General features: G+C 33.3%; 2 protein-coding genes across 2 annotated transcripts; both read left to right on the top strand.

Annotated features, from left to right (window-relative positions):
* The first annotated feature begins 2,804 nt into the window (after window positions 1–2,804).
* Window positions 2,805–5,882, top strand: LOC104213195 (receptor-like protein EIX1). Its single transcript, XM_009762641.2, has one exon. It carries the CDS (start codon window positions 2,805–2,807, stop codon window positions 5,880–5,882), a length of 3,078 nt encoding a protein of 1,025 aa, XP_009760943.1.
* A 1,337-nt stretch (window positions 5,883–7,219) lies between these two features.
* On the top strand, window positions 7,220–10,366 carry LOC104213196 (receptor-like protein EIX1). The gene is made up of 3 exons (XM_070161056.1): window positions 7,220–7,789; window positions 7,904–8,084; window positions 9,852–10,366. Exons 1-3 carry the CDS (start codon window positions 7,220–7,222, stop codon window positions 10,364–10,366), a joined length of 1,266 nt encoding a protein of 421 aa, XP_070017157.1.
* The last annotated feature ends 2,497 nt before the right edge of the window (window positions 10,367–12,863 follow it).

The raw sequence follows: 12,863 nt of genomic DNA, 5'->3' as shown, positions 1-12,863 counted from the left end.
TTTTATATATATATATATATAAGCTGTATTCGATACTGTATTACCTAGTACACTTATACTTAGTGCATAGTATAGCGTAATTACATATATATAAGCTTTATTAGACACGGTATTACCACACTTATATATACTTAGTGCATAGTATAGCGTAAGTACATATATTATATATATAAGCTGTATTCGATACGGTAATACCTAATACACTTATACTTAATGCATAGTATAGCGTAAGTACATATTATATATATATATATATATATATATATATATATATATATATATATATATATAAGTTGTATTCGATACGGTATTACCTCATACACTTATACTTAGTGCATAGTATAGCGTAAGTACATATATTATATATATATAAGCTGTATTCGATACGGTATTACCTCATACACTTATACTTAGTGCATAGTATAGCGTAAGTACATATATATATATATATATATATATATATATATATATATATATATATTATATATATATAAGCTGTATTCGATACGGTAATATCTAATACACTAATACTTAGTGCATAATATAGCGTAAGTACATATTATGTATATATATAAGCTGTATTCGATACGGTATTACCTCATACACTTATACTTAGTGCATAGTATAGCGTAAGTACATATACTGTATATATAGACACACACGCTCGCTTCGTAGTACTATTCATCCCTTGTATTACAAAAGTATTAACGACTTACATTTATATTATTTACATAGTAAATACAAAAGTGATTTTTAATTTTGACCATTGTTGACCAGAATAGTGACCAATTATGGTCGCTATTTATTCATGAATTTAGTTTAGCGACCAAAGTTGGTCGCTAAATTTAAATCAGATTTAATTATATTTCATATAATAATTAAATTAATAATATAATTATTAAAATTGAATAACTGGGACCCAGTTAAGCGACCAAAATTGGTCGCTACCTTTCTTGCCTTTATGTAGCGACCAACGTTGGTCGCTAATTTTATATTATATATATTTATATTTTATAGTTTTTTCAAAATAATAATATATTTATTAAAATTTTGTAAGCGGATCCCACTTTAGCGACCAATATTGGTCGCTAATCTCAGTAAACGTTTGACCAAGCAAGTCTGACCAATCCAGTCAACATTTTGACTACTTTAGCGACCAACCTTGGTCGCTATTTGGTTTCCACAATTTATTTTATTATTTTTGCTAGTTTAACGACCAACTTTGGTCGCTTTTTCCCATAGACCAAATTTGGTCGCTTTTTACAGGAATTCTAGTAGTGTACGTGCAACGCACGTACACTAAAACTAGTAATATTTAAATATTTTTACTTGTTATAGACAAATATTATTCAAAAATTATTTTTTTCTTTCTTAATGTTACAAATAAAAAAATAAGAAAATTATTTAATTTTAAAATCTCATAAAATATACGTTACTAATTAAATATTAAAAAACTAATACATTATTAGAAAAAACCATAATCAAACATACAAAGATTTTAAACTCTAAGGCACACATTAAAGTTACAAGAAAATAAAATTCTTTCAAGATTGATGGAAGAACTCTGTGATTTTAGCTTCTTACTGGTGATATAATGCTTGAATTGCAAAGATTTGTGTCTAAACTTTCAACAAAAGGGTATTGCTCCCTTGAAGGTAATCTACGAACTTAACGATTGATCTTCAAATCTTAAGCATTATGCAAGAGAAAAATCCTGTCTAGCGAAAAAAATTGTATTAAGATCTTCAAATATTAGGCATTATGCGCGATAAAGCCTTTGTGCTATGGAATGAAAATATACAAGCATATTTTTTAATAAAATTAAATGAAGTCTTTAATTATGGAAGTATGTACTAGCATAATATTATTTATTTATAAGTGGTACATTAAAATTTTAAAATATATCGTCAAAATCTTTAGAGATTCTTTATGACTTTTATAAAGAAGTAATTTTATAAAGAGTTTATTGTTATTAAGATCGATTATAGAGAAGTAAAATATAATATAAAAGATCTATACGATTGTTATACAAGGATGTTATTTTATGCCTTGCCATGTATTGCCACGTGATATACAATATTGGTAGCCATGAGAACTCTAACCAGGTTGGTGCTTTGCCGCGGAGCTAGCAAAACAATGTGAGTGCAACTTTTTCTGTAAGAACTTGGAATTGGAAACAAATTTAGGTCTAAATATAGTTTTTATCTTTGCTTCGATTTGAATCATATTCTCTCATAGTTTTTGTCTACTTCATTAATAATTAGAGCATACTCTTTTCTGAAATTGGAGTGACAAAATCTGTTCGGATTACAGAAAATTATGAAATGAAGAGGTCCAATGAAAACGGAATCTTATATCTTGAAGAATTTTATTACTAGTAGAAATCGAATCTTATATCTTTAGGAATTTTATTACTAGTAGACTCTCTTCCCGCTTTTAAATGGGCAAAAAGAAAAACTGTATCTATATCTGTGTATACAATTTCTAACATATTTGACTTTGGAGTTGTCTTTTCCTTACATTATTTATTTCCAGTATTTCACATTAATTAAGATTGTTACTGGCACTTTGGTTTTTCTTCAATTGTCATAGTGTGCCCCTTTCTTTCCTTTTCCTTTTTCAGTTGACTCCACAGCCACAAGGGGTACTCTCCAAATCTCTGTGTATTTTTGACTTTAAAAAAGGCAAAGGAAGCCTTGGAAAAGTCTTGAAATCCAAAAATATTATATATAGCATGATTTGTTACTTATTTTCTTCATGTGAACTTCCCATAGTCATTCCTTCATCACTAGTCTTAGCTAAAAATGGATACCAAAGAATATTACAAATCAATTCATTTGCTTCTGATTTGTATATCCATACTGATCCTGCATCAAAGCTTTACTTTTGGATCAATGTCAAGTGGGAATCATGCAAAAGTTTTGTGCATTACTAAGGAAAGGGAAGCTCTTCTCGAGTTCAAACGAGGTCTCATAGACGAATATGATTTGCTTTCTTCATGGCGGAATGAAGAAGCTAATGAGGAATGTTGTTCTTGGTGGGGTGTGAAATGCAGGAACACAACTGGCCATATACTCGTCCTCAATCTTCGTGGTAACATGTTCACGTATTTGACAGGTAATATTAGTTCTTCGTTGGTTAAGTTGCAATATTTGAAGTACCTGGACCTTAGTTCCAACAATTTTGGAGGCCAAATACCAAAATTTATCGGTTACTTCAAAAGACTAGAGTACCTAAATCTCTCATCTGAAGCTAGTTCCAATGGTTTTACTGGTCCGATTCCTCCTCAGCTCCGGAATCTTACCTACTTAAGAGCTCTTGATCTTGGTGGCAATTTTTTGATAGTCAAGAGCCTTGAGTGGCTTTCTCATCTTGTCTATTTGGAGTATTTAGATTTAAGTGAATCCAATGTGGAACCAAAAAACTGGTTACACGAGATAACCAAGCTCCCTAATCTGAGGGAATTGCAGTTATCTTCCTGTGTACTGCCCATAGTCATTCCTTCATCACTATTCTTAGCTAATATTTCCTCCGCCCGTCTTTCAAGCCTTGATTTCTCCTTTAATGTATATCAAACAACTCTATATAGCTGGTTATTTAACTTCAGTAGTCTTACTAGCCTAGATCTTACGGGCAACGACTTAGGTCAGATTGCTAGTGGTTTTGGGTACTTGGAATCTTTGGAACATCTTAATCTATATGGAAATCATATTCAGGGTGGCATACCAAAGTCTTTTGGGAACTTAAGTCATTTATGCTCTCTGGACGTAGGAAACAATAACTTAAGCCAACCATTTTCTGAGTTGCTTAATATCTTATCAGGGAGTACGAAATCACTGGAATATTTGTTTTTTCAGGACAATGCACTCACTGGTTCTTTGATTAATCTTACCAGATTTTCATCCTTGAGGGAATTGAGGCTACAAGACAATTTTCTGAATGGTATTTTCCATGAAAGCTTTAGACAAATCTCCAGTCTTGAATATCTTGATTTGTCTGGTAACCAAATGACAGGGCCATTACCAGACTTAGCATTATTTCCATCTCTGAGAGAGTTGTATCTGAGGTCTAATCATTTTCATGGGATGATACCACATGGTTTAGGCCAACTTTCTAAGCTGAAAATCTTGGATGTCTCTTTCAATAGACTGCAAGGTTTACCGGAAAGTTTGGGACAACTTTACAATCTTGAGATTTTTCTTGCACCTTCTAATTTGTTGGAAGGCACAATCTCTGAATCCCATCTTTTCAATCTTTGCAACTTGAAAAAGTTAGACTTGTCTTCCAACTACTTGACTTGGAATGTTAGCCTTGATTGGATTCCATGTTTTCAACTACAAGTTATCAGCCTTTCATCTTGTAATCTTGGGCCGCATTTTCCAAAATGGCTTCAAGCTCAAAATAACTACTCATATCTGGATATCTCTCTTGCTAGTATCTCGGACACAATGCCTAGTTGGTTCTCAGATTTTCCTTCCATGTTGACACACTTGAATCTCTCTTATAACCAAATCAGTGGAATGATATATGATTTATCAGCAAATAATATTGATTTTAATTATGGTCCCATTGTCATAGATTTCAGTTATAACAATTTCTCAGGGCCCTTACCAAGATTTCCTCGATTCGTTAGTGAATTGCGTGTTAACAACAATCAGTTTTCTGGATCAATTAACTCCATATGTAAAATTCTTTCGGCCATAACCCTTGACTTGTCAGAAAATCTCTTGTCCGGAGAGATTCCTGATTGTTGGATTACCATGCCCGAGCTTTTGGTCCTTAATGTAGCCAATAACATCATATCTGGTAGCATCCCAGATTCTCTGTGCTCATCAGCATCCTTGAACTCTCTATATGTGCGAAACAACAATTTAAGCGGACAGTTCCCTGCCTCTTTGAAAAATTGCCTAGCTCTGAAAGTCTTGGATTTGGGAAGAAATACACTGAGTGGAAAAATCCCAGAATGGATAGGGACTAAGTTAGCTTATTTGGGCATTCTGAGCCTTCGGTTCAACAAATTCTCGGGTAGCATTCCTCCAAGTATATGTCAGCTTCAATCTATTCAAATACTGGACCTCTCTGGCAACCATTTGTCTGGAAGAATTCCACAATGTTTCAGCAATTTCATTGCACTACAGCTTTTGTATGATGGTTCAAGTGTGAGCTATGACTTCGATCCAACTATCGCTCGAGGACTTATAGCCTACCATGGGAATGCATTTGTTCAATGGAAAAACAAAGAGTCAGAGTACAAGAATACCTTGTGGCTACTAAAAACCATCGATCTTTCTAGCAACGAACTGGTTGGTGACATTCCCAAAGATTTCAGCAGAATGAATGCATTGCTATCGTTGAACCTATCAAGAAACCATTTGACTGGAAAAATCATTGAAGGAATTGGAACAATGAAGATGTTGGAGGTACTTGACTTGTCAAGAAACCAGCTTTCAGGGAAAATCCCTATAGGCCTTGCTAATTTGACGTTTCTTAGTGTGTTGGACTTGTCAAATAACAACTTCTCAGGGAGAATACCATCAAGCACTCAATTGCAAGGTTTTGATTCCTCAACTTATGGTGGGAATATTCAGCTATGTGGCCGTCCTCTTCCACAGTGTCCTACATTTGCTCCTCCTAATCCTCATGTTGGTTATGACAGCAATGTTAGTACTTCTCAAGAAAATGATGATGACTTTCCATCTAAAGAGTTCTATATATCGATGGCGTTGGGTTTTATTGTTGCGTTTTGGGGAGTGTTGGGCCCTATTTTCTTCCTCGAATCATGGAGGAATGCCTACTTCAAGCGGTTAGATGGAGTCGATAATTGGTTCCATCTTTCATCAGCACTCTGCTTTGCAAGGTTGAAGGCTAAACTAAGGGCCTGATGACTGAATTTGTATTCTACTCATTGTCAAGAGTTAAATTAAACTGTATTTTTCCTTGAAAGTTGTTTTGCTTTTAATGTTATTGCTATATGTTGGATTTCTGTACTATGTAATTTGTGTTTGCTTTTATTACATATTTTTATCAGAAGTCGTTGTTCCTCCATTATGTTTGTTACTTATAATATTCTTCATTTATTACAAGTAGCTAATTGCTTCCATGATGGAATGAAGTTAGAGGTAGCTTTTAGTCATTAATGGCTACTTATGACTCTCTCTCTGATCTTGTGCTCAAGCAAGAAATTGATGAAAACCTTTTACTTGGTTGAGTTTTTGGAGTTTGCAGATTTCTGATGGAGGTTGCATAGATGCTGCATTCAGGCGAGGACAAAAGCGATGTGGTATGCCTGAAGTAATGTGTTTGTGCATATTTTTTTGCCTTCAAACTTCCTCAACTTATACTCCACCTTCAGTCTTGAGATCTGGTTTGAAGGTTTTATATTTGAGCATCAAATTTCTTAATGATGGAAACATAACCAGTTTATTAACATAAACCATGATTTTGTTGAATGGCAAATCTAGGATACAGCTTTGTGGTTGTGTTTTTGGAAAGCCACTAACTCAAATTATTAGAATGTATGTATATCAAGATAGATTAAGCTAATTAAGTTCAGAATCAAAATACTGAACAGAACTTAATAAATACATTTTGAAAGGACTATACAGTTATGCCATGACATAGAATTCAAAGAATATACCTCATCAATGAGTCGCATTTTTTCTTTTGCCACTCTGATCATCAGTAATCCCTTTTGAGAAAGTACAGTCATTAGTCTTATTAGTTTTAATAACACTTGTAACCACACTTGCATTTTATCAACTCTTTTTTGAAATTATAGCATGATATTATAGCATGATTTGTTATTTATTTTTATTTCCATCTCTTTAAAACTGTTTTGAATATTAAATAAAAAGTTTCTCAGACAATTGATTTAATTTTATCTTTATCAGTACTAATTATTGGATTAGTGTTTAGATCGAAAAAATAGTTTGTTCTTTACCAAGGCACAATTTTTTTCTACACTAATGAATCTCTGATTATGAATACATATATTGATTTTTTATTCCACTTGACTACAGCTAGTGGATAGACTTGTCCTGAATACATTTGTTGAACATTGCTTAATATATGCATTTTACAATTAATGCCAAAATGGGTAGAGCTGGCTTTGTTTCAAAATGTATATATCAAGGAGTGGACACTCCTTTTCCCTCACATTCAAGTCCTCATTTGCCTCTTGCATATGCTGTTTCTCTCACACACACACACACAAAAAAAAATGGATACCAAAGAGCACTGCAAACCAATTCAATTGCTTCTGATTTATTTATCAACATCAAGAGGGAATCATGCAAAAGTTTTGTGCATAACTACGGAGAGGGAAGCTCTTCTCGAGTTCAAACGAGGTCTCATAGACGAATATGATTTGCTTTCTTCATGGCGGAATGAAGAAGATAATGAGGAATGTTGTTCTTGGAGGGGTGTGAAATGCAGTAACACAACTGGCCATATACTCGTCCTAAATCTTCGTGGGAGTATCCAACTTACTCCTGATGGTGAAGGTAACTATTTCATGCTGAGAGGTATTATTAGATCTTCATTGGTTAAGTTGCAGTATTTAAAGTACTTGGACCTTAGTTCCAATGAATTTGGAGGCGAAATACCAAAATATATCGGTTACCTCAAAAGACTAGAGTACCTAAATTTCTCATCTAAAGCTAGTTCCAATGGTTTTACAGGTCTAATTCCTCCCCAGCTTCAAAATCTTACCTACTTAAAGGTTCTTGATCTTGGTGGCAATTTTTTTGAAGTAAAGAACCTTGAGTGGCTTTCTCTTTATCTAGCACTGGTGTTCAAGGCGGGATACCAAAATCTTTTGGGAATTTGAGTCGTTTACGCTCTCTTGATGCAAGAGACAATAACTTAAGCCAACCATTTTCAGAGTTGCTTAGTATCTTATCAGGGAGTATTGAGATCACTTGAATTTTTGTCCTTTGAGCAAAATGCACTTGGTGGTTCATTGATTAATCTTACTAGATTTTCATCCTTGAGGGAATTGAGGCTACGAGACAATTTGCTGAATGGCATTTTCCATGAAAGCTTTAGAGCCTATTTGGAAATCCACCTAGGAATTGGATTTGAGTGTAATTGGGTGTAATTACACAGTTTGACATGTTTGTTTGGCCAAGTAATTACGGGGTGTAATTACACTCTCCAATTCTCAAGGGGAGGTGAGAATTGGTGGTAATTACACTGCGTAATTACAAGGTTACTTTTTAGTTTCTTGCCTTTTTGTTTTTATTTTAATTTATTTTCTTTATAACTTTTTATTTCTATTATTTTACTTTTTAATTTCTTTTGAAATTTTAAAATATAATTTTTCTTTGTACATTATTTATCTTTTATTTCTCTACCTTTACTTCTTGTGATTCCGTGTAATTGCTTATATTTTATTTTTTATTTATTTTTTAAAACTACACCTCCTAATATTAGAAATAATGAGTCATTAATAAACTTGGCATATAATGAGTTATGCAATTAAAGCGAAATTTCGTTGTTGAATGTGGTTATAAACTTATTGTGTTTCCTTAAGTTGTAGTGGAACTTACTTATTATTATGTTGGAATTTGACATATTTTTTTGAATTTTGAAATTGTGTTATTTCTTGGTTCCAATTTACTTGTTTTAGTAGTATTGCCTCACATTGTATGTTGTTCATTTTTTAGTTAGAATTGTTAGATTAGTTTTGTCAAACATTTGAATAATGTTATGATATTATATTTATAAATATTAATTTATTTTATCAAACATGAATTCCATGATGTTCTTACAAAACGTATGTTTTTAGTTTTTGTAAGTATACAACAATTAAATATTATTATTTTGAAATATATATATATATATATATATATAATTTTAAAAATATTCATATAAATTATTTTTACAATATTAGTTATAAATATATGATTACTAATTAATGTATATTCACGAAAAAATATATATCTTAAATACCAAATATATTATCATTTATACTTATAAAAATTTGTAGGCATATATTTATTATATTAACTTTTAAATTTTGATAATTACTTCATTTAAAATATAATTTGACTGTGTAATTATATTTGTGCAACTAAACAGTAACTTGTAATTACATTGTAATTATACTATGACAAACAAACAGGTCGTCGTAATTACAGTGTAATTACTACCCTAGTAATTACACCAATTCCAATTACCCGGCGGCTTTCCAAATAGACTTAGAAAAATCTCCGGTTTTGAATATCTTGATTTGTCTAATAACCAAATGACAGGGTCATTACCAGACTTAGCATTATTTCCGTCTCTGAGAGAGTTGCATCTGGGATATAATCATTTTCATGGGTTGATACCACAAGGTTTAGGGCAACTTTACAATCTTGAAATTTTTCTTGCACCTTCTAATTTGTTAGAAGGCACAAACTCTGAATCCCATCTTTGCAACCTGAAAACTGTAAACTTGTCTTCCAACTCCTTGACTTGAAATGTTAGCCTTGATTGGGTTCCATGTTTTCAACTACAAGTTATAAGTCTTTCATCTTGTAATCTTGGGCGTCATTTTCCAAGATGGCTTCAAACTCAAAATAACTACGCATATCTGGATATCTCTCTTGCTAGTATCTCAGACACTATGCCTAGTTGGTTTCCAAAGTTGCCTCCCATGTTAACATACTTGAATCTCTCTTTCAACCAAATCAGTGGAATGATATCAGCAATTAATGTTGATTTTAGTTATGGTCCCATTGTCATAGATTTCAGTTATAACAATTTCTCAGGGCCCTAACCAGGATTTCCTCGATTGGTTAGTGAATTGTGCGTTAACAACAATCAGTTTTCTGGATCACTTAACTCCATATGTAAAATTCGTTCAGCCACAACCCTTGACTTATCAGAAAATCTCTTGTCCGGAGGGATTCCTAATTGTTGGACCCGTATGTCTGTTCCAATGATCCTTAATGTAGCCAATAACCGTATATCTGGAAGTATTCCATACTCTCTGTGTTCTTCAACAGCCTTGACTTCTCTATACATGCGTAAAAACAATTTAAGTGGACAGTTCCCTGCCTCTTTGAAGAATTGTCAAGGTTTGAGTGTCTTGGATTTGGGAAGAAATATATTGAGTGGGAAAATCCCAGAATGGATAGGGACTAAGTTAGCTTATTTGGGAAGTTTGAGCCTTCGATTCAACGAATTCTCTGGGAGCATTCCTCCAAGTATATGTCAGCTTCAATCTATTCAAATACTGGACCTTTCTGGCAACCATTTATCTGGAAAAATTCCACAATGTTTCAGCAATTTCACCTCACTGCAACTTTCAGAAGATGGTTCAAGTGTGAGCTATGACTTTGATGTAAGTTATTTCCTACGTGTATATGTCGTCCAATAGGTTTAAGGCCCATAAGTAATATTTAATTAATTATCAAATCTCATCCGTCCGATCGGTTACTTGATGGACGTACCGGATTAAGTAAGAACATCTATAAATTGGTCCTCTCCCCGTTACCGTATTTTATTCTTTTTTCCATCACTAAAGTCGGCGGTAACGAAAGTTAGGGCAAGGGACGAGAAACCAAATTGGTGATATCTTTCACGCGCTTCATGGCAATGCAACTCACATTATGTGCCATGTAAGCAAGTTGTGTCTAATAGGAACAATTTGGTTTGAGTTTAGGTGTTCAATAGGTATAATATTCAATTGAAGTGCCTAAGTGAAAATTATGGCCAAGTTCAAGGGTCCGCTTATGTATTCCGCCTTTGTTATTTGTTAGAATAATATTTTTAATAGTGACTTGTCTTAAATTTGTTCAATTTCTTCCCATTTAGATTATATGCTCCCATGAGTCGCATAATATCTGTACGAAATAAATGGAAATCACATAAGACAATATCGAAATCACAGTCTTAAGTCCCCACGGACTTAAAATATCAATTATTAGAGAGAGAAAAATGACCCTTTGGACTAGTAAAAACGGAGAGATTTGAATAGCATTTCACACGGATCTAAGAAAAAGACATGCGTAGATGAAACAAAAGAGGAAATGGGTCGTCGGAAAAGGGTATTCCGGCCGAAGCTCCTTTCTCGATCAAATTATCTAGTGATTCTCACTTCTCCAGTGGTGGTTCATTCCATATCTTTAGATGCAAAGAAAGAAAGAAGATAAAGATCTCTACATGTATAATTAATATTGATAAAGTAGTTAGTATATTAAAAATATTAGTATAATTTAAACACTAGGTAAAATCACAATAATTGACTGAGATTCTTCTATTGTTGGAAACATTATATTCTACTAAAAAGATGGAAAATTATGACAATTACATGAAGAGGCTACGCATTGTTCCATATCCATACCACTCAACATTTGGTACATTTTTTAGATTAGTGAGGCCACAGTTTGAGGCAGATTTGCTAGCATTAAGATAAAGAAAAAGGAAGTTTCAGTAGTTCTAAGTGACTAAGTCTATGGAAGAAGATAGGATCAACCGATCAGGAGATGGTGGTAGGAGATGGTGGTGGTTATTGCGGTGGTAAAATAAAGAAGAAGACAAACTGAAACGATGAAGGATGGTCGTGAATTGTGGTGGTGCCGATGAAACCAAGAAGACGAGTGTTGTTTGGGGGTGGGGGTGGGGATGTGGGCGGGAAAAATATTAGTTATTCTTTTAAAGTTACGTGTGATTTAATAATTTGCTGCTTTTGGCGTGTAAGAGTCACGCCCTTTACATTGTGGGGAGATTGTCAATTCTGTGTTTAATTGAAACATTTTTAACTTGGTTGAAGTATTCAATAGGTAAAGCCTTTGGATAAGGTGTCTAAGTGGAAAATCGGGACAAGTTTAGGGAGCCATTTATGTATTTGGCCAATAACAAATAATAGTTAAGAAAATTCGATGAGGCTTTTCAAGACCGCGCTAAATTCACTAGTGAGGCATAAATTATGGTATTAAAGTTCTTGAGCTAAGTTTTGCTTATAAGATAAGAGTTATAGAGCATTTCATAAGTTAAACAAAATGAGGTAGCGTAAATTATTACCGATGAGGCATAAGTTGTGGTTTTTATAGTCCATGAGCTAAGTTTTGCCTATAAGGCAAGTGTCATAGAGTATCTCATACGTTAGACATAATGAGGTAGCATAAACTGTTATTCATGGGGAATAAGTTGTGGCTTCAAAATCTTTGATCTAACCTTTTGCCTATGAGGCAGGAGTTGTAGACTATTTCATAAGTTAGAAATAACAAGGTAGTGTAAAATGTTGTCCATCGGGAATAAGTCGTGGCTTCAAAGTGCCTGAGTTATATTATGCCTATAAGGTAGGAGTTGCAGAGTATCTCATAAGTTAGATATTGTTAGTTAGTGTAAAGTATTACCTTTGCAGTATAACTTGTGGAATGACAATATTCGACGAACAGAGAAATAACGTTCTTCAAGGTTTATCACGTTTTTGCTAACAATGTTTTAGTCTAGCTTCCTCAATTCTTTTCTTCACCTGATATAATCTCACCCATGGATTTCTAATCACAATCCCAACAAATCCTAACAACAATTTTGGATCAAACATCAGTAACTCATAAAACTCAATTGTATGTTCTTTAAAAGCTTCAATCCTAATAATGGTGAAATATTGTTTCTTCAATAAAATTCATTCAAATTGACTAACGGTCTTTTTTCCCCTTCTTGAAACTTTAATCAAGATTGTTGTTGTCGACTTTTTATTTTGGTTCAATATTGAGAGAATTGGTTCATACGGGGGTGATCTTGATGAGACTTGTGCGTGTGGCTTTTATAAAGACTTAAGAGCTGATGGAGAAAATGTGTTCTGTATTATATAGCAAACTGAGTATATATACAAGTTTACCTAAGACTACTCCTTGTATTAGGAGACT

Source organism: Nicotiana sylvestris, chromosome 11 (genome assembly GCF_000393655.2).
Source record: "Nicotiana sylvestris chromosome 11, ASM39365v2, whole genome shotgun sequence".
Taxonomy (NCBI): Eukaryota; Viridiplantae; Streptophyta; class Magnoliopsida; order Solanales; family Solanaceae; genus Nicotiana; species Nicotiana sylvestris.
This window is presented reverse-complemented; position numbering and strand designations above follow the sequence as displayed.

Excerpts from the sequence above, each read along its gene's own strand:
- LOC104213195 (XM_009762641.2), top strand. The coding sequence starts at position 2,805 with ATGGATACCAAAGAATATTACAAATCAATTCATTTGCTTCTGATTTGT.
- LOC104213196 (XM_070161056.1), top strand. The coding sequence starts at position 7,220 with ATGGATACCAAAGAGCACTGCAAACCAATTCAATTGCTTCTGATTTAT. Across the intron at positions 7,790-7,903 it reads TTTCTCTTTATCTAGCACTG|GGAGTATTGAGATCACTTGA; the intron begins GTGTTCAAGGCG and ends GTATCTTATCAG. Across the intron at positions 8,085-9,851 it reads CCTAGGAATTGGATTTGAGT|CCACAACCCTTGACTTATCA; the intron begins GTAATTGGGTGT and ends AAATTCGTTCAG.